The 27,833-nt window shown below is 42.5% G+C and overlaps 2 protein-coding genes across 4 annotated transcripts in view; both read right to left on the reverse strand.

Moving 5' to 3' along the window:
• Positions 1-5,533, reverse strand: part of LOC311129103 (voltage-dependent L-type calcium channel subunit beta-4-like) — a gene marked incomplete at both ends in the record, with an annotated part of 77,344 nt that extends 71,811 nt beyond the window's left edge. For 2 of the 3 annotated variants that reach the window (XM_084161385.1, XM_084161384.1), the window contains 2 exons: positions 4,467-4,550; positions 5,483-5,533. In XM_084161385.1, coding sequence (XP_084017511.1) covers positions 4,467-4,550; positions 5,483-5,533 — 135 coding nt within the window. Of the gene's footprint in view, positions 1-4,466; positions 4,551-5,470 lie in introns of all 3 variants that reach the window. The other variant, XM_084161383.1, reaches the window with a different exon arrangement.
• A 4,662-nt stretch (positions 5,534-10,195) lies between these two features.
• On the reverse strand, positions 10,196-27,564 carry LOC311130139 (signal transducing adapter molecule 2-like). The gene is made up of 14 exons (XM_084162826.1): positions 27,394-27,564; positions 24,780-24,864; positions 22,928-23,003; positions 21,950-22,045; positions 20,048-20,194; positions 17,578-17,644; positions 17,191-17,392; positions 16,892-16,986; positions 16,645-16,727; positions 16,096-16,183; positions 15,897-15,951; positions 15,254-15,419; positions 13,403-13,563; positions 10,196-12,639 (listed from the first exon to the last, which is right to left on the reverse strand). The coding sequence occupies exons 1-14, from the start codon at positions 27,431-27,433 to the stop codon at positions 12,471-12,473; spliced, it is 1,530 nt and encodes a 509-aa protein (XP_084018952.1). The 5' UTR covers positions 27,434-27,564; the 3' UTR covers positions 10,196-12,470.
• Positions 27,565-27,833: the final 269 nt, after the last annotated feature.

Raw genomic sequence — 27,833 nt, forward strand, 5'->3', positions numbered from 1 at the left:
GTTTGGAATCTGATTGATTGATTGCCTTGTCAGGTGTCTTTTATACAGGTAACAAACTGAGATTAGGAGCACTCCCATTAAGAGTGTGCTCCTAATCTCAGCTCGTTACCTGTATAAAAGACACATGGGAGCCAGAAATCTTTCTGATTGAGAGGGGGTCAAATACTTATTTCCGTCATTAAAATGCAAATCAATTTATAACATTTTTGACAAGCGTTTTTCTGGATTTTTTTGTTGTTATTCTGTCTCTCACTGTTCAAATAAACCTACCATTAAAATTATAGACTGATCATTTCTTTGTCAGTGGGCAAACGTACAAAATCAGCAGGGGATCAAATACTTTTTTCCCCTCACTGTAATATGCCAGGGAGATATGTATAATGTAGCTAAGAAAGTAATACTAAGTGTATGTTGTGTAGTAAGCTGTTAGTAGCCCATGTGCCCCAACCTAATAATTTGGTCCCTTTCCCCCTCATATCTTAGCCTACTGTTCTGACTTGGTGTACAGGGAGAATACTGTAAGAACGGCCCATGTTCTGAATTCTGTCGCTGTACATTTCAAAGCGCTGAACAAATACTTATATTGACTACGTCCGCCTTAGCTCGCTCATTAGTGTCTTAATCGAAATTACAGATTGCCTCTTATCCGCTCATCGTTCCCTTACCCATAGTTTGTACATCTTAATTGTCAGTAGAAACCACATTTGTTTAAGCAAGTCAGCCATATCACTACCAGTCAAAAGTTTGGACACCCCTACTCAATCAAGGATTTTTCTTTATTTGTACATCGTAGAATAATAGTGAAGACATCAAAACTATGAAATAACACATATGGAATCATGTACTAACCAAAAAAGTGTTAAACAAATCAAAATATATTTAATATTTGAGATTCTTCAAATAGCCACCCTTTCCACACTCTTGGCATTCTCGCAACCAGCTTCATGAGGTTGTCACCTGGAATGCATTTCAATTAACAGGCGTGCCTTCTTAAAAGTCAATTTGTGGAATTTCTTTCCTTCTTAATGCGTTTGAGCCAATCAGTTGTGTTGTGACAAGGTAGGGGGGGTATACAGAAGATAGCCCTATTTGGTAAAAGACCAAGTCCCTATTATGGCAAGAACAGCTCAAATAAGCAAAGAGAAACGACAGTCCATCATTACTTTAAGACATGACGGTCAGTCAATACGGAACATTTCAAGAACTTTGAAAGTTTCCTCAAGTGCAGTCACAAAAACCATCAAGCGCTATGATGAAACTGGCTCTCATGAGGACCGCCACAGGAATGGAAGACCCAGAGTTACCTCTGCTGCAGAGGATAAATTCATTAGAGTTACCAGCCTCAGAAATTGCAGCCCAAATAAATGCTTCACAGAGTTCAAGTAACAGACACATCTCAACATCAACTGTGCAGAGGAGACTGTGTGAATCAGGCCTTCATGGTCGATTGCTGCAAAGAAACCACTACTAAAGGACACCAATAAGAAGAAGAGACTTGCTTGGGCCAAGAAACACAAGCATTAGACTGGTGGAAATGTGTCCTTTGATCTGATGGGTCCAACACTTAAACAGCATGGCTACCACAGCATTCTGCAGCGATACGCCATCCCATCTGGTTTGGGCTTAGTGGAACTATCATTTGTTTTTCAACAGGACAATGACCCAACACACCTCCAGGCTGTGTAAGGGCTATTTTACCAAGAAGGAGAGTGATGGAGTGCTGCATCAGATGACCTGGCCTCAACAATCCCCCGACCTCAACCAAATTAAGATGGTTTGGGATGAGTCGGACCGCAGAGTGAAGGAAAAGCAACCAACAAGTGCTCAGCATATGTGGGAACTCCTTCAAGACTGTTGGAAAAGCATTCCAGGTGAAGCTGGTTGAGAGAATGCCAAGAGTGTGCAAAGCTGTCATCAAGGCAAAGGGTGGCTATTTGAAGAATCTCAAATATAAAATATATTTTGATTTGTTTAATGTGGTATTTCATAGTTTTGATGTCTTCACTATTATTCTACAATGTAGAAAATAGTAAAAATAAAGAAAAACCCTGGAATGAGTAGGTGTGTTAAAAACTTTTGACCGGTACTATATGTTTTTTTAAAAGGCAGTAAATGAGGCTGAATTAACTGTTTCGCTGCCAGAGAAGGCTTTGCTGATAGCCAGGTGTAGCGGTGGTAAGGATTCACTCCATGGTGCTGAAAAGAAAGCTATGCTGTTGGGACAGCTTTATGTAGGCCCTAACAGTTTGTGGGCACCGTTTGTCACCGTTATAGTGCAATTAATGTATTGTTTAGTGTTGTGTTGTGTAGTGGCTTTGCTGGCACGCATCCCCAAAAAATTGGTGGGAGTTTGCCCCACCATGATTTACATGCTAAAATCGCCACTGCATCTATATAATGTTATGAGGACAATCTGAGGAAGGTCAGCCAGGCGGCAGTGCAGGATATCTGTGTGTGTGTGTGTGTGTGTGTGTGTGTGTCTCTTGTCTACCAAGATGACTTGTGAGAAGCTGTCTTTTCCCTCTAACCTTATGCCTCAATGGGGCACAAACGTATTATACCAATTCCCCATACAGATTCTTCTGTAATTGGCAAACAGCATGAGATGCCCGTCTGCAGGACATAACTAGATAAGCATTTACCATTTGAGAGATACATAAACTGTGCAAATGGAACAAAATGTGCTCTACTTCCAATTCAGAGACTTAAATAATTAATAGTGTATAATGTGCCTATTCAGACCGCATCTGCGACCTGAAATACCACAGTATGCAAAGTAACCATTTAAACAACACATGACTGCAGTGACCTATATATAAAGTAGATTAAATACATTTGTATAGCAAACATATTGAATGATCCAACCTCTTTGTAACATACACTGAGTGTACAAAACATTAAAAACACCTGCTCTTTCCATGACATAGACTGACCAGGTGAATCCAGGTGAAAGCTATGATCCCTTACTGATGTTACTTGTGAAATCCACTTCAATCAGTGTGGATGAAGTGGAGGAGACAGGTTAAAGAAGGATTTTCAAGCCTTGAGACAATTGAGATATGGATTGTGTATGTGTGCCATTCAGAGGTATGAATGGGCAAGACACAATATTTAAGTCCCTTTGAACAGGGTATGGTAGTAGGTGCCAGGCGCACCGGTTTGTGTCAAGAACTGCAACGCTGCTGGCTTTTTCAAGCTCACCAGTTTCCTGTGTGTATCAAGTATGGTCCACCACCCAAAGGACATCCAGCCAACTTGACACAACTGTGGGAAATATTGGAGTCAACATGGGCCAGCATCCCTGTGGAATGCTTTCGACACCTTGTAGAGTCCATGCTCCAATGAATTGAGGCTGTTCTGAGGGCAAAAGGGCGGGTGCAAGTCAATATTAGGAAGGTGTCCTTAATGTTTTGTACACTCAGTGTATAACGTAATCTGTAACACTTGACCCTTATGTATGCATTCATAAAGCCTTTTAAACAACTGCGCAATACTTTATAACATCCTTCATAGTCATAAGTCATAAGTGTCAGCAAATCTCTGGACATACTAGCTCTGAAAAGTTGTAATGTATTTTGCTAATGTCAATTATCTCATCCAAACTTTTGACCTGATTTGTTAAGCTTTACAGACACACAGACACAGACACGCTAGCTAGCACGTGATAGGCCAGCCCCCTGACAGAGAGATAGAGAAGCAGAACAAAGGTAGGCAATATCATTCAGGTGTCCTTGTGTTGTTGAATAGCCCTGATGGAAGCCAGTTCCCTAGGCAACCCATTAGTTTGGATGTCACAGTCCAGCAGCAAATGGTCCCCTCTATATTACAGAATAATAATTTTACACCGAAGGACTGTTTTACATTTGTTATACAGTTGAACACAGGTGCTGAGACAACTCCAGAACAATATCTCTCACTTATTCATAATAAATAATACATGAATGGTAGTGAAAACAGAGAGTGAATACAGAGATAATGAGAGGCAGTGAATTCCCAATCACACTCAAATCAAGGCCACTGGCTCCCCTGCAACAGAGGTGACAACCCCATGTTGAAGCAACATCGGTCTTGTTGACTGTTCTCTTCTGTCACTGTTATCTTCTCCCCGAATAATTGAACCATTCAGAATGTTTCATTCGGACAATACATTTTGCACCGGGTGTAGTACAGACAGTATGCAACTGTTAATTGGATCACAACTGGTTGTGGATTACAAGAGAGGTCATTCCTGAAAAACTATCAGCAAATATCACTAGCTTGGTTTATAGTATAGTGCATAGAGAGTGTAGTGGGATTCCACGATTCAGGGCAACAGTTTTTGTGCCCCAATACAATTTCTGCTCCTGACTGTGTAGTAATGCTGTAATTGCTCTGGTAACAACATTGTGATAACACGTTGTTACATAGGGATCTATTGTAATTGCGTAGTAATGTCGTTTTTCTAGGTTCCCATCTGTCTCTCTCACCTGTCTGAGGATGAAGCTGGTGGAGTTGGTGCTCCCGTCAGACCTCTTTAGCCGGCTGCGTCTGGAGTAGGTCCCTCTGTTCACCTGAGTAGGTACAGCCAGAAACACACACGTAATTCTCACTGTCACTCACTTTGCAGCACGACATCAAGGGCACCTTCAGGAACACCCTATCTGACTCCAGCCTCTGGAGCCCCACAGGTGATCAGGTGCCTGGCCATACATAGCCTATACCTATTGTACGCATTTCCATCCTGGCTGTAACAGTGTAGCCTGCTGTCCACTTCTGGCTGAGACCTGAAGACTTGCATCGGCTCCCCAAACTAATGCCTAAGCTTTAGTTCAGCTTGTGACCTTTCATAAGAACTAAAATACACCTGCATCACATTTGATTTCTGCCTAACTTAAAAACAAGTGTGTCATTTTTTGAACCTTTATATCACATGTTGACTATTTGCTGTAAGATAATTAAGTATGTAAGATGGTCTAATATTTTGGTATAAGGCTGTGAAACTAGGTCATGTGTTCAGTCAGTCTGCCCTTCATAAATGGATTCCAGCTACATGGATGAATTATTAAGTACCCTATTTCAAACCACATCAATCAAATTCACATACCATCTGCTAAACTTCACACTGAACACCGACTACATCACATACAGTAGGAAGTGTATGACTGTACCATGGATTATTGAGCGTTGTTCACAAATGTGAGAAAATAAAGAAACTAGCCTATTAATAAAGAAATATATAGCTAGCATTAATCAAAGATAGAAGAGGACTTTTTTTTTGTTACTGACTTTCTGAAGATAGGTAGCCTCATAGATAATGTTTTCCCCATTTTGGTGCAGTGGAGTTGTGGTGGTCGCCCCACATGATAATCTTAATTACACATACATGTGCAAAATGTGAATTGAACACATCACCTCAGCTGAAAAAAAACTGATGTTTTCCAGTGTTTTTTAACAGCAGTAAGAGAACATAGAGCAGAGTATCTACTATATTGCGGTACTTTACCTTCTGGAGTCCATCGCCAGCCCCGTGACGGGTGTAAATGTGCCGGGACATCTCGGCTAGTTCGTCCGTCCAGGGGGGAGGCTGCCTCTCTGTCCCGGTCCATGGCAGCTGCTGTTGCGGTTGTTGCGTTGGTTCCTCCAGCTTTGCACGGTTGCTTACTAACTCTCAACAGAGAGAGGAATGATACGATACAGTGCTTTCTTGGTAAACAGTCCGTGTGCATGAACCAACCAGCATCTGTTTGCGCGCGTGCAGTAGTGCTACTTGCCTGCTGCTGTTGTAGGTTACGCTACAGATGTGCATGCGCAACTGGCACGCTCTTGGCTGCTGAGCTCTGCCTCCCGCATCATCCATCGTGCCGTCCATCTCCATTATGTCAATGGCTCTGTCATTCTCATCTGGGAGATAAGATTCAAATGTGCAATTATCGAAGTTTTCTATGTATTGATGTTTCTAGTGACATCAGCTTCTTCCATTACAGTTTTGTTCCATTACAGATTTGTATATTTGATATATGTATTTCCTTTTAACCTTGCAATAACCTCTGTGGGTCTGTACATATATATTTGGAATGAAAAGAATGTAACAATTTACCCAGGAATGAAATATGAAAACAAGAAATCCTGTTTAAATGTATTTTGGGACAATAAAACTATTGTCCATTAGCTTAACACAAAATAGAAATGTGTATTTGGCGGTCTCACAGGGTAAAAAGATAAAAACAGACATAAAACATACAGTGAGGAAAAAAAGCATTTGATCCCCTGCTGATTTTTGTACGTTTGCCCACTGACAAAGACATGATCAGTCTATAATTTTAATGGTAGGTTTATTTGAACAGTGAGAGACAGAATAACAACAAAAAAATCCTGAAAAACACATGTCAAAAATGTTATAAATTGATTTGCATTTTAATGAGGGAAATAAGTATTTGACCCCTCTGCAAAACATGACTTAGTACTTGGTGGCAAAACCCTTGTTGGCAATCACAGAGGTCAGACGATTCTTGTAGTTGGCAAACAGTTTTGCACACATCTCAGGAGGGATTTTGTCCCACTTCTCTTTGCAGATCTTCTCCAAGTCATTAAGGTTTCGAGGCTGATGTTTGGCAACTCGAACCGTCAGCTCCCTCCACAGATTTTCTATGGGATTAAGGTCTGGAGACTGGCTAGGCCACTCCAGGACCTTAATGTGCTTCTTCTTGAGCCACACCTTTGTTGCCTTGGCCGTGTGTTTTGGGTCACTGTCATGCTGGAATACCCATCCACGACCCATTTTCAATGCCATGGCTGAGGGAAGGAGGTTCTCACCCAAGATTTGACGGTACATGGCCCCGTCCATCGTCCCTTTGATGCAGTGAAGTTGTCCTGTCCCCTTAGCAGAAAAACACCCCCAAAGCATAATGTTTCCACCTCCATGTTTGACGGTGGGGATGGTGTTCTTGGGGTCATAGGCAGCATTCCTCCTCCTCCAAACACGGCGAGTTGAGTTGATGCCAAAGAGCTCGATTTTGGTCTCATCTGACCACAACACTTTCACCCAGTTCTCCTCTGAATCATTCAGATGTTCATTGGCAAACTTCAGACGGCCCTGTATATGTGCTTTATTGAGCAGGGGGACCTTGCGGGCGCTGCAGGATTTCAGTCCTTCACGGCGTAGTGTGTTACCAATTGTTTTCTTGGTGACTATGGTCCCAGCTGCCTTGAGATCATTGACAAGATCCTCCCGTGTAGTTCTGGGCTGATTCCTCACCGTTCTCATGATCATTGCAACTCCACAAGGTGAGATCTTGCATGGAGCCCCAGGCCGAGGGAGATTGACAGTTCTTTTGTGTTTCTTCCATTTGCGAATAAACGCACCAACTGTTGTCACCTTCTCACCAAGCTGCTTGGCGATGGTCTTGTAGCCCATTCCAGCCTTGTGTAGGTCTACAATCTTGTCCCTGACATCCTTGGAGAGCTCTTTGGTCTTGGCCATGGTGGAGAGTTTGGAATCTGATTGATTGATTGCTTCTGTGGACTCCCTTTAAGAGTGTCCTCCTAATCTCAGCTTGTTACCTGTATAAAAGACACCTGGGAGCCAGAAATCTTTCTGATTGAGAGGGGGTCAAATACTTATTTCCCGCATTAAAATGCAAATCAATTTATATCATTTTTGACATGTGTTTTTCTGGATTTTTGTTGTTGTTATTCTGTCTCGCACTGTTCAAATAAACCTACCATTAAAATTATAGACTGATCATTTCTTTGTCAGTGGGCAAACGTACAAAATCAGCAGGGGATCAAATACTTTTTTCCCCTCACCATTACACACATTGCATATTTACATTTCAGCAGACTCTAATGAGCTGTGGTATGGTGATAGGATCAAGAGAGATAGCTGTGATGCACTCTATTAAAGTATACTGTACGTAATCCACTGCTAGTCAAGAGAGTGTGATTAGTTGATCAAAGCACTTCCTCACCCAGGGACTTCCTCTTCATTCAGGCATGGACAAGTCTAAACGGGATCCTTGGGAGATCCCATCTCTGATGTCACCCCATTGAAATTGACATTTAAAACGGTTAAGGTAAGAAGAATAAAAAAATAGTTAAGGTAAGGGTTATGTTAAGGGTTCGGGTTGAGGGTAGGAAGGGATAGGGTTTAGGGTAGGGACATCCCAAGGATTCCAGATAACACTAACAATTTAGGCATAGCAATGGAGGACCACACAGAGTGCAGAAAACATTAGGAACAGATTCCAATATTGAGCTGCACCCCCTTTTGCCCTCAGAACAGCCTCAATTCGTCGAGGCATGGACTCCACAGGGATGCTGGCCAATGTTGACTCCAATGCTTCCCACAGTTGTGTCAAGTTGGCTGGATGTCCTTTGGGTGGTGAACCATTCTTAATACACATGGGAAACTGTGGAGTGTGAAAAACCCAGCAGTGTTGCAGTTCTTGACAAACTCAAACTGGTGTGCCTGGCACCTATTACCATACCTTGTTCAAAGGCACTTAAATCTTTTGTCTTTCCCATTCACCCTCCGAATGGCATACATACACAATCCATGTCTTAATTGTCTCAAGGCTTAAAAATCCTTATTTAACCTGTCTCCTCCCCTTCATCTACACTGATTGAAGTGGATTTAACAAGTGACATCAATAAGGGATCATAGCTTTCACCTGGATTCACCTGGTCAGTCTATGTCCGGTGTTCCTGTTTTATAAATGCAGTCTTCTCCAAGGACATTTCGAGTGGGAAAAAAGAGTCAAGAAATCGACCCTGCCATAGAGCAGTGTTTCCCCACTCCAGTCCTCCAGTACCCCCAACAGTCCACATGTTTGTTGTAGCCCCGGACCAGCACACCTGATTCAACTGGTCAACTAATCATCAAGCCCTCAATTAGTAGAATCAGGTGTGTTTGTCCAGGGCTACAACAAAAATGTGTGCTGTTGGGGGTACTGGAGGACTGGAGTTGGGAAACACTACCCTAGAGGATTTTGGAAATGCATGCAAGCCAGTACAAGACCCAAAGACAGCTCACATGAAGTGGGATAACTAGACAGGACACCAGGCTTGTTGAACCTTCAGCCTCTGTGCTAGAATCTTACTAAGCTAAAGCTCCCCGGCTGTCAAATAAAGAAATCATAAAGAAATGGCTCACTGAATAAAACATTGCGTCTTCTGGGTAAGGATTACAGAGGAGGTGACTGCCCATGCGCCACTGGCCACAGTGAGATTCTCTGGAGAGATTTTTTATGTAGTGTGAATAGGCTTCCTGCTCAGAAGACCATTGTTCACACCCCTCACCAAGGTTATTATAATAACAGAATGGACCTAGCCCCTTCACAGAGTCGTCGAAAGGATGAAACAAACCGTATGACCCATTGAACATGACATTATATCTGACAATAAGGGACTACCTCCAGTTCCACAGGTACAAGATGAATAGTGGTTATGTGTCTCCCTCTTCCAAATAGATTGCATGACCCCATACATCCCTCAAACTCAACTCTGGACCTCAATGCCAGTTCCACTGCTTTTTTTCATTGTTCCCCTCTAATCACAGACTGATTTAGACCTGGGACACCAGGTGGGTGTAATTAAGTATCAGGTAGAACAGAAAACCAGCAGAATACGGACCTCGTAGGGTAAGAGTTTATTACCCCTGCCATACATGGTCAACAAGAAACTGAAAAGACTCAAGACTTAAAAGATTTGTGTAACACACAAGGGAATATTATGAGTATGTTTTCTGCACGAGATAAATTCCCACACCATCGGTCTTGTAAATTACAGATGGCGTATCTTAATTTGATCATCCTGTTGTTGCAGGTATTTTCCTGCACAGAAGGAAATGCAAACTTGTAGTGTATTCAAAGTTTAAAAAGCATCCAAAGTTTGTAATTTCCACTTTAAATTTCAGACCTGATTTGGCCACTGAAAAATGTGTCAACCCCTAAAAAAAATAAACAATTATAGTACACATAATTCACATTTCCAGTTGATTATTTTCCTGCTATGAGAAACTGGGTCAAATTAAGATACAGCATCTGTACTGCATATATAAATTATTGTTCTCTTTCTACATCAAAAATGTGTCATAAATTTTTTTACTGTTCTCAAACAACTCAAAAAGGATCCCCTCAACAAGCACACATTTACAAGATGTCCATCTCAGAGTATTCAGAGAACACATAAAATGAAAACTGCATCCATCAGTACAAGAAAGCTTTAAACACAGGTACATTTTATTTTAAAGAATATTAGAGTTGACAGTGTTACAAAAGGATTTACAATGATAATAACACAAGATAAAGAGAAATCTTGAAGTAACAAAACATGGAGTCAGTTATAATATCGGTAGTACTGAATGGGAACGTTCCCTGGAATCTTTTTAAATATATAGAGTTCTAGATATACAGCAGCTTCAGGGTCAATTCCTTTCCCAAAGATGTTTCCATTTTTATTTTATTTCTAAAGAAAACAAGGCATCCAGTGGTAAATAAAATGTTATAAAGTTAAGGTGCAATACAGACAATGCCAGAAGATATTTTACATCTAATATACAACACCTTTTCAGATGCAGGTAAAGAAAAATAAAGTGTACGTAGTTATTATTTGAGTCAGAGTTGACTTGATCCAGCTAAAGGGGAAAAAAAGAAAAAATCCTAAGAAATCTGGTCCTCGGTTACACCCAACAGTTTCATTAAGTTCAGATGAAAATGTTTGGCCAAACAGTTCTCTAGCTAGAAATCTTTGTACAATTCACACTTTTATCAATAAAGACCAAAGAGCCAGTTCTAACTGTTGGTCACGGTAGTCATTTGTTCTGCTTTCATTTTGGATAAACCACAAATAAAGTAAAAACAAAAAGCATTAAAGGGGAAAGAATACCTTACATTTATAAACCATAAAAGAATATCTGATCATATGGATATAATCCAGAGAAAGATATAATAATATACAATTCATGTAATTTACAATTTCTAATTAAAGGTCAAAATGCAGAGAAGAGAGCCATACCAAAGATGCCCATTATTTCCATAAAAAGATTTAAATGAAAATGTGACTTCCTACAGCCCAGAAACATGAAAAGCAGACAGATATTAATTTAATAATTACAAACGTCTATGGTCAAAAGCCTTTTAAACAGAAGAGTGAATGAAGAAGGACCATAGAAAGATATAGCTAGGACTTGGCTCATTTCCCAATCAATCTCTTATAGCTTGCGATTACAGCTTGTTACTCAAGGTATATAGGGCATCTACGAAGTTGCCAAGAGCCTTGGCACATGAATGTTGTGTTAATCAACAACCATATTGTTATCATCCGAAGATTCCATTTAGCCTGGTCCCAGATCTGTTTGTGCTGTCTTGCCAACTGCATTGTTGTCATTGTCAAGGCAAACATGACAAATTCCATAAGGAGTTGGCAATAGAGTAGAAACAGACAGGCACCCAGGCTAGATTACATTTGCACTACTAAAAAAGTGATTTGTGTATGAAAATTTGCATTGACCCTACAATAGCAGTAATTTGGAAAGGCTGCATGGTCACAATTCTAAATGTATTTAACAATGACTTCAGTTAATTTCATAACAAAATCACCTCAAAGTTGCACACAAATGAAAATGATAAAACATGTACTCCTAGAACGTGTTAAACACCCAAAGAGAGCGTTGCAAGGCAGGCAGTGTATGGGAAACTAATCCCTTTAACTGTATCATAGTATCTAATAAAAATGGTACTGATTATAGCACAAAAATACTTATACCTAGAGAACTCCGTAACCTTTGGCCCCAAGAAGGGTCAACTAAAGCGGATGATGGTGTTAGAGAGAGGGGGATAGAAAAGTCCTGGTCAGGGTTGGGGTCAATTCCATTTAAATTGACTGAATGTAAATGGATTGACTCGGATCCTTGTCCTGGCCAGCTCCTTCATTTGGACTGATCTCCCAGACAGACAGACAGACAGCCAGACACCAAACCAGACGGTGAACAGAAAAACAAACATTTAAAAATAGATGATTAAAAAACAAAACAAACAAAAGATAACTCTGAAGAAGTACAAATACACACAACATGAATGAAGCAGTTTGGAAAGGATCAGCTGATGAGCTGCCCCATTAACTGTTTTAAAGAGGCAAACCAAGACAGTCATCCCTTCCAAACAGGCCGTGCTGGGTGGGTGGTAGGTTGGCATTTGGTCTCCCTCCGGTGGGTCTCCACACCTCGTCTCAGACAGCCACTGACCTTTGTGACAATCTAGGCCTGTGTCCCAAATCACACCCTATTCCCCATATAGTGTGCTACTTTTGACCAGAGCCCTATGGGTCCTGGTCAAAAGTAGAGCACTACATAGGGAATAGGGTGCCATTTCGGACACAAGCATACCTCATACCATTGCCATTATTTTTTCATAAAGGACAAAATAGGGGGGGGGGGATGATTGTGTCATTGTACTGTGTCTGTTGATGGGGATATGCTGCTGCACGGTCTGCCTTTACAGGAGAGGCTGCTGATAGTACGCCTGTTGCTGCTGTGGGGCCTGCTGCAATGGAGCAGCGATTTGATAGGAGGCTGGAGGCAGGTTGGCATTCTGGTAGGCTGACATGTCCATCTGTGGGGCCACACCCATCTGTGGAGGGTATCCGGCAGGTGCATATGGTACACTGCGGTGAAGAGACAGAATGGTACAATATTAGCCACCTACTGCCTAACACAAGCATTAAGGCAGACATGTAACCCTCTTAACACAGGAGCAATGCCACCCCAAAAAATTTAATAGTCACAAATCCACTAGTGGGATGTCTCAAAACACAAACATGCAGACACAAGAATGGCCTCACAAAATGGCTGCCGTTTAGCTAGCTAGTTGCCTAGTCAGGGCTGGTATACTGAGGAGACGTGTAACCCTGCAAAGTACTGGTATACTGAGGAGACGTGTAACCCTGCAAAGTACTGGTATACTGAGGAGACGTGTAACCCTGTAAAGTACTGGTATACTGAGGAGACGTGTAACCCTGTAAAGTACTGGTATACTGAGGAGACGTGTAACCCTGCAAAGTACTGGTATACTGAGGAGACGTGTAACCCTGTAAAGTACTAGTATACTGAGGAGACGTGTAACCCTGTAAAGTACTAGTATACCGAGGAGACGTGTAACCCTGCAAAGTACTGGTATACTGAGGAGACGTGTAACCCTGCAAAGTACTGGTATACTGAGGAGACGTGTAACCCTGCAAAGTACTGGTATACTGAGGAGACGTGTAACCCTGTAAAGTACTGGTATACTGAGGAGACGTGTAACCCTGCAAAGTACTGGTATACTGAGGAGACGTGTAACCCTGCAAAGTACTGGTATACTGAGGAGACGTGTAACCCTGTAAAGTACTGGTATACTGAGGAGACGTGTAACCCTGAGGAGAGGCCTACCTGTAAGGAAGCTGTGATGGCTGACTGTTGGGAGATGTGACGTTAGGGGGGAGTGAGTGGAGGGGTCCGGGCTGGTCAGAGCCCATGTAGGCCTGCTGGGCTGGGGGGCCCTGGGGCATCCCTGGAGGCATGTAGGAACCACCAGGCTGACCTGGGTAACCCTGAGAGAGGGAGGGGGGAGCAAAAGAGACCATGTTCAATGTGAAATTGGATGAAACACATTTCATAGTACACTGTACATTGCATTACTCCACTAAACTATACATGCGTTTGGAAAAACCAACAACATTACTAGAGGTGCAGCTAGGTAAACAACAAGGAACAGATTGTTTCTAAACGGGTTTTGCAAAGCGGTGCAGAAAGTGAGGTGGTAAAACAGTCCAAGCATGACCCACTGGAGTCTCCCATTCGTCTCCAAGGAGGGACTCTGACATCCATCATCAGGGACAAACAGCACAGCAGACAAAACACATGGTCTGCGTCTGAAATGGCATCCTATTCCCTATATAGTCCACTACTTTTGACCAGAGCCCACCATATGAATAGGATGCCATTTTGGACACTGCCATAGTCTCTCGGCCTTCACGAGGTGGTGACCTAAACAGAAAGTACACTATATATACACACACACACACAAGTATGAGGACACCCCTTTAAATTAATGGATTCGGCTATTTCAGCCACACCCGTTGCTGACAGGTGTATAAAATCGAGCACGCCACCATGCAATCTCCATAGACAAACATTGACAGTAGAATGGTCTTACTGAAGAGCTCAGTGACTTTCAACGTGGCACAGTCATAGGATGCCACCTTTCCAACAAGTCAGTTCGTCAAATTTCTGCCCCGCTAGAGCTGCCCCGGTCAACTGTACGTGCTGTTATTGTGAAGTGGAAACGTCTAGGAGCAACAACGGCACAGCCACAACGTGGTAGGCCACACAAGCTCATAGAACGGGACCGCCGAGTGCTGAAGCGCATAAAAATCAACACTCACTACCGAGTTCCAAACTGCCTCTGGAAGCAACGTCAGCACAAGAACTGTTCGTCGGGAGCTTCATGAAATGGGTTTCCATGGCCGAGCCGCCGCACACAAGTCTAAGATCACCATGCGCAATGCCAAGCGTCGGGTAGAGTGATGTAAAGCTCGCCGCCATTGGACTCTGGAGCAGTGGAAACGCATTCTCTGGAGTGATGAATCACGCTTCACCATCTGGCAGTCCGACAGACATCTGGGTTTGACGGATGCCAGGAGAACGCTACCTGCCCCAATGCATAGTGCCAACTGTAAAGTTTGGTGGTGGAGGAATAATGGTCTGGGACTGTTTTTCATGATTTGGGCTAGGCCCCTTAGTTCCAGTGAAGGGAAATCTTAACACTACAGCATACAATGACATTCTAGACGATTCTGTGCTTCCAACTTTGTGGCAACAGTTTGGGGAAGGCCCTTTCCTGTTTCAGCAAGACAACGCCCCCGTGCATAAAGCGAGGTCCATACAGAAATGGTTTGTCGAGATCGGTGTGGAACAATTTCATTTGCCTGCACAGAGTCCTGACCTCAACCCCATCGAACACCTTTGGGATGAATTGGAATGCCGACTGAGAGCCAGGCATCAGTGCCCGACCTCACTAATGCTCGTGGCTGAATGGAAGCATGTCCCCACAGCAATGTTCCAACATCTAGTGGAAAGCTTTCCCAGAAGATTGGAGGCTGTTATCGCAGCAAAGGGTGGACCAACTCCACATTAATGCCCATGATTTTGGAATGAGATGTTCGACGAGCAGGTGTCCACATAATTTTGGTCATGTAGTATATGTGACAGTGGTTAGATAGTTTGTTTCTCCTAACTGACCTGCATGGGGACTTGGGAGGCAGGTGTGTATTGGTGCTGCTGTGGTTGCTGCTGGGACTGCAGTTTGGAGTAGGCTGTGTAGAATGGTGCCTCGTTCATCAGTTTGTTGTAGAGTTCCAAGGCCTCCAGCACCTTCACATTCAGCTCAGATAGCTCAGAGTGTTGCCTGCCAGGGAGAGGGAGAGAAGGGGAGAGGGAATGGGGGAGGGAGGGGTGGAGAAAGTGAGAAAGACATTGGAGAGAGGAGAGACAAGATGAGGATAGAGAACAGGTCATCACGACAAAGACTCAGGGTTCTGTCCAGCTGATGTTCATGGTACTCATCCAGATACAGTCAATATAAAGTATATATTTCTTAATTCCATTCTTTTACTTTTAGATTTGTGTGTATTGTTGTGAATTGTTAGATACTACTGCACTGTTGGAGCTAGGAACACAAGCATTTCGCTACACCCGCAATAGCATCTGCTAAATATGCGTATGTGACCAATAACATTTGATTTGAAGTAGGTATAACTAAATACAATTTGAATAACTCTGTACAACATATTTGCCTAACCAATAGAAATAAACTGTGACATGCAATAGTATAGCCTCTAATAGTCCATTATGAATAATTATACTGCAGTTAAATTCACTTTACCTGTCAATGTCTTCCAGCTTGTCATCAATCATTGGATTCATCTGCTCACAAGCACCTGGGTGGGTAAAGCATTGATAAGGTGAGGCTAAACAGACAAAAACAGTTGTCAAGCCAACTGTGTGTTACTATATAGGCCATCTCCAGTGTCAGTGAACATGGCTACTAGGATTTATAAGAGCATTAAGTCAATGTTTTATACCCTCCAGCTGGACCAGTTCTTGGCAGTCAGGTGCTGCATCAGCAGGGTCTGTATTCTGGAGAAGATAGAGCGCTCTATCCATCTTTTCCTGCAGAGAGAGAGGGGGGAGGGGAGAGAGAGAGGGGAGAGAGAGAGGGGAGAGGGGAGAGAGAGAGGTGGGGATGAGAGAGGGAGGAAGAGGGAGAGAGAGGTGGATATGAGAGAGGGAGGAAGAGGTAGAGAGAGGTGGGGATGATTGAGCAAGAGAGGGGGGGAAAGAGGGAGAGAGAGAAAAGGAAGAGAGAGGTGGGGGTGAGAGAGGGGGAGAGGGGGAGAAAGAGAGTCTTGTTATACGATGTTACATTGCTTGTTATACAAAGTTGCAATGTCAGACTTTATTAACCATTCTCAACGTTTTACTAAGTTACAACTGACAGACTGATGAGGGTTTTCAATGGTCAAACGATCAGAACTGATGGAGGACTGTTTCTATCTAATAAAAAACATACATGATACAGGCCTACATGTATGGACAGCCATGCAGTAGGCCTGGTACGTAGAACCACCCACCTCATCTATGAAGACAGGCTCAGGCTCTACATTGGCTTCTATGCTGGGCTCCTCCGGGGCTGGCGTCTTCTCCACATACGTTACTGGTAGGAGAGGGATTTACATTTGACATTTTAGACATTTAGCTGACGCTCTTATCCAGAGCCAGGATTGAAAACATGAAACCATACACTAGAACGACTCTCCGTGCCTCAGGATGAGACAAAGGTATGGTGGTGTGGTGTGGTACTGGACAGGGGAAACGTACCTAGTTCAGGCTCAGCATTGAGGTTGGTCGTGACGAAGTTGGACGGGAAGAGACCTACTCCTCTGTGGTTCTCTCCTTTCCACCAGTTTGGGTCACTGTGGCATCAACATGGTTTAATCAGTTCAAACATTCTTGTAAGTAAACCATTCCCATTGTAAATGAAATGAATGCATGCACTGCAAAACAACAGAGTGGACACTAGATATATGACTGAAGATATATGCATATACAGTAGGCCATCATATCGGTCATCACAGCAGGGGGTCAGAGCCAGGTTTCCATAGCATGTCGTTAGCTACCTGTCGTCCAGGACGAGAATGAGCTCCCCGGTCTTGAAGGTGAGCTCGTTGTCCTCGGCCGCCTCAAAGTCGTAGAGCGCCCGCACCTTCCGGGAGTCCCTGCTACTGCCGCCCCCGTTAGTGTTGAAGGGGGGGTCGGAGGTCACGGTGAGGGGTCGTGTCTCCGCACACTGCTTCTGCTCCTGCAGGGACAGCTCGATGGCTGCAGATGGGAGGAGGACAGAGGCAGTGGAACACAATGGAAATACACTGTTCTACACTTTTTTGTGTGTGTCATTCTCAATGATTTTAATGTGTCTAATAAATGTATTAATTCATTCTTCAACATGCACAGTTCATAATGTAATATTATGTGGTATTCTAGAATCTGTTGGATATTATCTGTACCTTTGGCCAGGTCGTCATTGTCAGATGGTTTACTAACAGCAGGAGTGGTGCCCTTTAGGCTGGACCCCTGTTGATAAGAGGCGGTTGGTTAGAGAGACAGCCTTCCAGAGCAGAGGGGATTTGGATTAGCTGTGACTGTGATGCCACCTGTAGGGATTCATAGGTACTACAGGCTTTACAGGCAGTCTTTTGGTAGTAAAGAGAGTGCGATGCGAGTAAAGGCGTCAGCATGCTTGGGTTCGGCTGGCGCCTAGCCAAACTCGGCTAAGCGAACGGGACGAGTGGCTCGCATACTCCCTTAAAAAGACCTTTGCTTGAAAAACAAGAAAAAAGCGGCAATAGTACCGTTTGTCCATCTTGAGAAGCAGTAGCGTCAGAATTAATCTAATTTTTGTCAAGGAGATTTTTGTCAAGGAGATCTTAAGTCACGCAATTTTACATCTAACTAAGGTGTTTGCTGCAGTATTTCTCAAGTGAAAAGAAATGTGGGTGAAAACAATTAGTCTCTCGTTGAATGACAAATACTTCATTGAAGAATCCCTACTGTTGACCAATCACCGACGAAGGGGCGTAGACTTCTGCTTGCCTCAAGAAAAATGGTGTGCACGAACAGCCGATAAAACACTTGCCGAAGACCAAAACAAACAAAAATGTCGTCATAATATATGCACACACTGTTCTGAACTGTTTCGTATGGGAAGCATGTGGATTCCTTAAGAGTAAAGGAGCTCCTAAAATTAAATAGGACAATGAATGCCATAAAAATGCAATTGCTTCATATGCAAACAAATATAGCCTAACATCTGGAAAATAGTGACATTGACTACAGTATGAAGAATAAATTGTTGTCTGTGAGAGGGGTTGGGCAAAGTCCAATTTCAGTAGCAAATACTTCACAGTGTAATTTATTAAAAGGCCCAATCAAGCAGCTTTATATCAATAACAAATCATTTCTGTGTAACAATTAAGTACTTTACTTTAATAGATTTTATCAAAAAACTAGGCTATTTAGCTTGGACTGTCGGAGTGATCTGAGTGGGGAGGGGGACATTGAAAACTAGCTGTTATTGGCAGAGAGGTTTGGAACTCTTTGTGATTGGCCTATTAACAAATTTACATCATGGTAATGTCACCATGGAAAGCCGAAACTCCCGCCCATGCAAACCTGCTGATTGGAAGGTCTTGTGTAGATTGTATTTTCAACCAGCAACTATCAGGAAATAACACTGATCAAATGTTTTCACAGTTTTAGTTTCATCAGCTGTTGTACAATATCATACAAAACAGGAAAAACTGAATTTTGACTGCACTGGGCCTTTAAGATTGAATAGGACACTCAGCCCACCATTTCAACCAAATTAATAAAGTACCAGACTGTCCCTCACATACAATCACAAAAGGAATTCTAATCCCCTTATAGGGAGAACTTAGATATTACATGAAGTATGTTAGAGGAAATTCCATTCGGAGGTCATGCCTTAAAAAATACAGAGACAAGCTCCATCCTCCTCTGTATTGGCAACACATGGGAGAGCAGCACACTGAGGACACGGACAGACCGCACTGCACTGGGGCCAGTGAAAGTACACACACAGAGCTTATTTGCTTACAGTGGACCACAGGTTGAAGTCATGAGGAGAGCTTTGTGTTGGAGTTAGCCGATAACAGTTGTCTTGTGTTTCGTAGGCGAGTCTGGCGACAGCTACAATAAGACAGGGCTCTACAATGCTACATTTTTGGTCGCATATGCTCCTAAATATTTTGCTGTGCTACCTGGAATTTATATTTGGGAGCACCAGTGCCCCTAGGAAAAAAGTACACAAAATAAAATAAATAGCTTCTTCAAGAGATGAACTCCAAAAGTAGCTAGGATTCATATAGGCCTAGATCTCAATCTTACAAATAAAATGTTCTGGTGCTCCTTAACCCTGTATTTTGCAATTGCTGGCAATTCTTATATAATTTTTTTTTTTTTTATATTATTCATTTGTTCTCCTGAATTTTTTTATGTGCTCCAACATTAAAAATATATATATATCAGCGTAGAGCCCTGTAATATGGTAGAGTACTGATATAGTACATTTAAAAAATATTTGTGGGGGCCTCCCGAGTGGCGCAGTGGTCTAAGGCACTGCCTCCCCCGTAGGGGAGTTGCATCGATGGGACAAGACTGTAACTACCAATTGGATATTACAAAATTGGGGAGAAAAAGGGCTCAAATTTAATTTAAAAAAAGACAAAAATGCGGTTCAAATGGCTCTATTTTCCAGGTGAGGTGCAGAGGCCCTCAAAGAACAAAGCAAAATCCAGACCATCTTGCACCAAAATTGTCAATTGAAACAAATAAAAACCAAACTCTTTTAGGCAGGGGGGTAACAGAGTTAGTAGTGAGGGGAGACTGCCCAGCCTATACAATGATAGAGGCAACACTGGATTAGGGTGATAAATGCTAGGCTGTTGACTACTTTACCTGTGACCCAGAGGATGGAAAGACAACCCCTTCCTCTCTCAGAGACTTGATGGTGGCACTGATCAGACTGAGCTGTGGATCTTTCTGGAACCCATCACACCACTCCACCATCATCCCCTTCATCTTGTCACACACCTTGGGGTGGGCCTGCAGGGGGGATAATAGTAATTATTATTAGGCTACTTATTTGATAGAGGTAGATACAAATAAAACATTGACATAAAGAGCCAGCTGAATGATAATAATGGTGCCATAGGGGATGGCTGCCATTTGATGGGCTCCTAACCAACTGTTCTATTTTGTTTGTTTTTTCGCATTGTTTATAACTTATTTTGTACAAAATGTTGCTGTTACCGTCTCTTATGACCGAAAAGAGCTTCTGGACATCAGAACAGCGATTACGCACCCCGAACTAGACAAAGACTATTTCTTTAATGAGTATATATCCGATGCAAAGGATATACTGCTTTCCTGAGACCAGGCCCAAATCCCCGTCATTCGCATGAAGAAAAAACAGAGATACAGTGGGTGGAGGTCGGGGTGCCTTGTGAGAATTTGTCGGCGAGTGGGTAAACCGCCACTACCATCCGTCCTATTGGCCAACGTGCAATCACTGGAGAATAAACTGGATGATCTACGATCAAGACTATCCTACCAACGGGACATTAAAAACTGTAATATCTTATGTTTCACCGAGTCATGGCTGAACAACGACACGGATAATATAGAGCTGGTTGGGTTTTCCGTACATCGGCAGGACAGAGCAGCTACGTCTGGTAAGACGAGGGACAGGGGTTTGTGTCTATTTGTCAATAACAGCTGATGCGCGATGTCTAATTTTAAAGAAGTCTCGTGGTATTGCTTGCCTGAGGTAGAGTACCTCATGATAAGCTGTAGACCACACTATCTACCAAGAGAGTTCTCATCTATATTATTCGTAGCCATCTACTTACCACCACAAACCAATGCTGGCACGAAGACCGCACTCAACGCGCTGTATAAGGCCATAAGCAAACAAAAAATTGCTCATCCAGAAGCGGCGCTCCTAGTGGCCGGGGACTTTAATGCAGGAAAACTTAAATCCGTTTAACCTCATTTCTACCAGCATGTCACATGTGCAACCAGAGGGGGAAAAAACCCTAGACCACCTTTACTTCACACACAAAGATGCATACAAAGCTCTCTCTCACTCTCCATTTGGCAAATCTGACCATAATTCTATCCTCCTGCTTACAAGCAAAAACTAAAGCAGGAAGTACCAGTGACTCGCTCAATACAGAAGTGGTCAGATGACGCAGATGCTACGCTACAGGACTGTTTTGCTAGCACAGACTGGAATATGTTCCGGGATTCATCCAATGGCATTGAGGAGTATACCACCTCAGTCACCGGCTTCATCAATAAGTGCATTGACGACGTCGTCCTCCCCACAGTGACAGTACATACATATCCCAACCAGAAGCCATGGATTACAGGCAACATCCGCACCGAGCTAAACGCTAGAGCTGCCGCTTTCAAGGTACTCAGAGCATGCGCGGACCAACAGGCAAGTGTCTTCACTGATATTTTCAACCTCTCCCTGACCGAGTCTGTAATACCTACATGTTTCAAGTAGACCACCATAGCCCCTGTGCCCAAGAAAGCGAAGGCAACCTGCCTAAATGACTTCCGCCCCGTAGCGCTCATGTCGGTAGCCATGAAGTGCTTTGAAAGGCTGGTCATGACTCACATCAACACCATCATCCCGGAAACCCTAGACCCCCTCCAATTCGCATACTGCCCCAACAGATCCACAGATGACGCAATCTCAGTTGATTGTTATGCTTGCTCACATGTGTAAGTCTTAACATCATCAATTCAGCACAAATATTGCAACAGAAAAACTTGAGACAGCTTCCGTACCCTGCTCAACACAGTTCGGACGTCAGTGGCAAACTCCCGCGAGCAGATTTCTAAGTGAAATATTCTTCCACTGTTATTGACACAGGCAGCCAGCAACTGAAACAGGGAGAAAAGCCAGGTTAGTACAGTAGTCAGTATGGATGATTTATGTTGAGGTTTCACATTACATTAAGAGATGTAGCCTAACACTTTTATTCACTTCCACATTTAATAACAGAAAAATGTATTAACATTAATAAAATGTGACACCAGTGAAATTATGCATGATTTTATGACAGAGGGAGCTAAAGTTGACTGAGTGAGGAAGGAGAGAGAGAAATCTAAAAATAGAACAGCCATGTGACTATCTACCCTAATGGTGAGTCATAGAGAGAAGGATCACATGGTCTGAGGCATAGCATCATCACTCTATCACAACACTGAGCAGCAGAGAGAACAGAACAAAGCAGTAAAAACTTCCTCAAGGCCATGGATCATCACACTCTGGTTGACTGGCTGCCCAGAGCGGGAGAGTTACAAGCTCAGAGCTCTATAACTGCCAAGAGCAGCAGGAGATGGACCACTCCTCCCAAATACTTTATTACACCAGACTGGAGATTGTCATTGAGGCTTATGGCAACAGTCAGATAGTTTTTGATCCACTGTCTGAACCAGGAAATTCACACTCAGACTTTATACAAGCAAACTGTTCAAACTCTGCTATCCAATCCTATAGCAGGATGCATTACTCATTAACTGTGTCTATGATCACAGTCACTCAACAAGCTCCAGGGCCTGACACCATGCAGAGTAAAACACCTAACCTTACAATAACCCCACATCTTTTCCAGACCATTTCTCTATTGACATTGGTTTATTAATAAACCTGTTATACAGTTAGGCAGTAGGTTTACCAACGGCCTACCAAATGATATGCAGCTTTTGCTCCAGGTGTCTTGAACAACACAATCAATAATAAAGTAAGTTATCAGAACTCACGGTGAGGGCCTGCATGGCGACGTGTGGGACCTTGTGGTTGACTCGCTTCATCACAGACCTCAGGCAGTCCTTGGCTCTGGGAGAAGAATGGCAGGTAGAGACGTGGTTATTATGGAACAAGTAGAAGGTTATTCCTACATGAGTTTTCCAAAAGTATACCATCTTCAATATACAGTTACAGTGCCTTCAGAAAGTATTCATACCCCTTTACTTATTCCACATTTTGATGTGTTACAGCCTGAATTCAAAATTGATTAAATATATTATTTTTTTACCCATCAACACACAATACCAAAGTGAAAATAAGTTTAGACATTTTTGCTAATACAGCCAAAGCAACACTGGAATGGATTCAGAACAAGAATGCGAAAGTCCTTGAGTGGCCCAGCCAAAGCCCAGACTTGAATCCCATTAGGGCTCCCGAGTGGCACAGCGGTCTAAGGCACTAAATCTCAGTGCTTGAGGCGTCACTACAGACCCCCTGGTTCGATTCCAGGCTGTATCACAACCGGCCGTGATTGGGAGTCCCGTAGGGCAGCGCACAATTGACCCAGCGTCGTCCGGGTTTGGCCGGTGTAGGCCGTCATTGTAAATAAGAATTTGTACTCCATCTAACTTAACAGAGTTTAAGAAAACCTGCAAGGAAATCCCCAAAATCAGATGTGCAAAGCTGATACAGACGACTCAAATCTGTAATCGTTGGAAAAGGTGTTTCTATAAAGTATTGACTCAGGGGTGTGAATACTTATGTAAATGATATCTATTTAATTTTCAATAAATGTGCAAAAATGTCTAAAAACATGTTTTCACTTTGTCATTATGGTGTATTGTGTGTGTAGATGGGTAAAACATTAATATTTAATCAATTTTGAATTCAGGCTGTAACAACAAAATGTTGAATAAGTCAAGGGGTATGAATACTTTCTGAAGGCACTGTATTTACATTTAGTAGATGCTCTTATCCAGAGCGAATTCCAGTAGTGAGTGCATACATTGTTGTACTTTTTCGTACAGTTATGAATTGCATTTTGAGTTATTGCTATTCAATGCCATTGCTATAAAAAAATATATATCATAACCCATAACCTCCAAACTTGAGTCCTGGAGTTAGGTTAGAGAAGTGGCATTAAAACTTGTTCAGCGGGGACCCCATTTTTTCTGGCAGAATTTATGGGAACCCCATTTTTCCCCACAATAATTTCTAATGAACCCACCCCACCAATAATGACAACCTTAAAATAGGTACATTTCGATCTGTACATCAACAAATAACCTTCAATTCATTCAATGTTCATCTCATATCAAGATGAAACTAAAACAAATGTAGTCAATAAAATTGTATTTTCAAATTATCTTTCTCAAAAAAGTTTGTATATTGTCCCATACAATTATCTGTACTCTTCATTTTTGGTTTAAAAAACCCCACCTTATTTTAGAAGAAAAAAAATTGCCAACCCCACTGCAGTTCCTCCAGTAGGGTCACGACCCCGACTTTGAATACCACTGGGTTAGAGTCTATTGCCTAGCTGCACATAATCACAAATAGGCTACTTGGAAATAAGCTAATTATTTTCTGCAGGAAATGCCCCTAGTGCTCTGGTTCATGTAAATCAGGGGTGTCAAACTCATTTCATGGTGGGCCTAGTGTCTGCAGGTTTTTGGTTTTTCTTTTTAATTAAGGCCTAGACAACCAGGTGAGGGGAGTTCTTTACTAATCAGTGACCTTAATTCATCAATCAAGTACAAGGGAGGAGCGAAAACCAGCAGACACTCGGCCCTCAGTGGAATGAGTTTGACAAGTGATGTAAACAATGCTGATATTTTAGAAATAGGAAGTCGCATTTCAGCTTACCCATTGGGTGTCTGTCCAACTCTGTCACAGATATCCATAATCAGGGCCCAGTCCTCCACTGTATTGGTTTCATTGGTGGCTTTCTCTGAAAATGTGGTACACCGGGATACATGTGGTTAGTTGGGAAAATACAATCTGTGGTTGGCATGTACTGTGTTGGGCCAACATTACCTCTCTATTATACTTCTAGTTCACCACGATATTTTTTACAGGATTGACAGTTAATACATAATTCTGGAAGTTGTATGACTAGACTAGGAATAAAGTTAATTATTCCTTATCTGATTTGTGATACAAGATGGTGCCGACAGACACAGTCGCCATGTTTCTAGCTCTTAGCCAACTTTGCAGTATTTTTTATTTGCTCAGAACATTTATTGTATTATTACTTATAGACGACAATCAAATCTACGGTCACTCCCAAGAAATTCGACTTCCCGGACCAGGCTTTATTTTTATTTGTTTACTTTTGGGATTATGTGATTGGTAGGTATTATTTATTACTGCACATTTTTGTTGGAGCTAGAAACACAAGCATTCCGCTGCACCTGCAAATCTGTGTACGTGACCAATACACAGATTTTATTTGTGATGATAAAGCCATTACACATGGCTAACTATATATTTTTGTACAGAGTGAAATTCATATTGCTGTAGCTACAAGGACACTATGAGATATACGAGAGCTTCTGTTCCAAAGATGATGGCTAAACTGCTCATACTAGAGAGGGTTAAGCTTGCTAGCTACAGTGCAATCAGAAAGTATTCAGACTCCTTGACCTTTTCCACATTGTTTTACGTTACAGCCTTATTCTAAAATTGATAAAATAGTTTTTTTTCCCCCTCATCAATCTACACACAGTACCCCATAATGACAAAGCAAAAACAAGTTTTGAGTTGAGGTTTTTTTATACAAATTTGTAAAAACCAAAACACAAAAAACCCTGAAATATCACATTTACATAACTATTCAGACAATTTACTCAGTACTTTGTTGAAGCACCTTTGTCAGCGATTACAGCCTTGTGTCTTCTTGGATATGACGCTACAAGCTTGGCACACCTGTATTTGGGGAGTTTCTCTCATTCTTCTCTGCAGATGCTCTCAAGCTCTGTCAGGTTGGATGGGGAGCGTCGCTGCACAGCTATTTTCAGGTCTTTCCAGATATGTTAGATCGGGTTCAAGTCCGGGCTCTGGCTCGGCCACTCAAGGACATTCAGGGACTTGCCCCGAAGCCACTCCTGCGTTGTCTTGACTGTGTGCGCTTAGGGTCGTTGTCCTGTTGAAGGTGAACCTTTACCCCAGTCTGAGGTCCTGAGCGCTGTGGAGCAGGTTTTCATCAAGGATCTCTCTGTACTTTGCTCCATTAATCTTTCCCTCGATCTGACTTGTCTCCGAGTCCCTGCCGCTGAAATCATCCCCACAGCATGATGCTGCTACCACCATGCTTCACCGTAGGGATGGTGCCAGGTTTACTCCAGACGTGACACTTGGCATTCAGGCCAAAGAGTTAAATCTTGGTTTCATCAGACCAGAGAAATTCCAAGTGGGCTGTCATGTGCCTTATACTGAGGAGTGGCTTCCGTCTGGCCACTCTACCTTAAAGGCCCAATTGATAGAGCGCTGCACAGATGGTTGTCCTTCTGGAAGGTTCTCCCATCTCCACAGAGGAACTGTGGAGCTCTGTCAGAGTGACCATTGGGTTCTTGGTCACCTCCCAGACCAAGGCCCTTCTCCCCCGATTGCTCAGTTTGGCCAGGTGGCCAGCTCTAAGAAGGGTCTTGGTGGTTCCAAACTTCTTCCATTTAAGAATGATGAGGGCACTGTGTTCTTGGGGACCTTCAATGCTGCAGAAAAGTGTTGCTACCCTTCTCCAGATCTGTGCCTCGACACAATCCTGTCTCTGAGCTCTATGGCCAATTCCTTCGACCTCATGGCTTGGTTTTTGCTCTGACATGCACTGTCAACTGTGGGACCTTATATAGACAGATTTCTAAAAACCTATTTTCGCTTTGTCAAACCTATTTTCGCTTTGTTATTATGGGGTATTGTCTGTAGATTGATGAGGATAACATTTTTTTACATCCATTTTAGAATAAGGCTGTAACGTAACAAAATGTGGAATATTTCCCGAATGTATACAAGATACTAACGTTACTTCCCTTTCAGTAAACCTAAAACTAATCCAACTCACGAATTAATCTAGCTAATTTAACTAACTAGCTAGATAATGTTGTTCTTGTTGAATGCGTGATATTGTTGCAGTTTAGGCAGTCTTGTTATTGAAAATTGTTGATTACGATAAAGTGATGACACAACAACTAGCGTAGCTATTAGTAGTTAGCTAACGGTAGTCGCTCGCTAACATAGCTAGCACATAGTCTGACCGATGACTGTCTGCTACAGTTTACCAAACCGCATAACTAGCTAGCTATGTGGATAATCTCACATTTGATCAGAATTTCAAGGTAACTAGCTACAGAAGTGTAGCCTGGCTAACGTTAGCTAGCTAGTTGTTGTTAGCTCGCGGGCTAGTGGTTCCGCAAAATACGAAGCTACCGTAGTTACGCTAGGTTACTCCGAACCAAAATGCCAAATGAAGCGCTCAACTTACCAACATCTTGGTCGAATGGATTCTGCGCAAATAAAGGCATGTCTACTTCGTTAAATAAACCGACGTTGTTGAGAAAGAAAATGTAGCTAGAATATTTATTTCAAGAACATACAAAAAATCCCTTGCTCATCCATCAAACCCTGTACACTTTCAACAGTTGCTCTTCCGTACACTTGGGTGGCTGCGAAAATGCCTGAACACATTTGTGAGCATTACATGGAAAATAAATAGAACTTATAATCATATCAACACTTATTGATTCATATATATTTGAAGATAATTAATGAACGTACATTTAACATTGCTGTATTTCTGCATTCAAATGTATCATGTACAGGCAGATAAAAAGACACCTCTTATGACCCAAATACACAATCCTGGCGTACACTGCCACCCCTAGGGAGGAAGAAGTACGTACGAGAATATTCCATTGTTCATTT

This window comes from Coregonus lavaretus, assembly GCF_964263955.1.
Source record: "Coregonus lavaretus genome assembly, chromosome: 5".
Taxonomy (NCBI): domain Eukaryota; kingdom Metazoa; phylum Chordata; class Actinopteri; order Salmoniformes; family Salmonidae; genus Coregonus; species Coregonus lavaretus.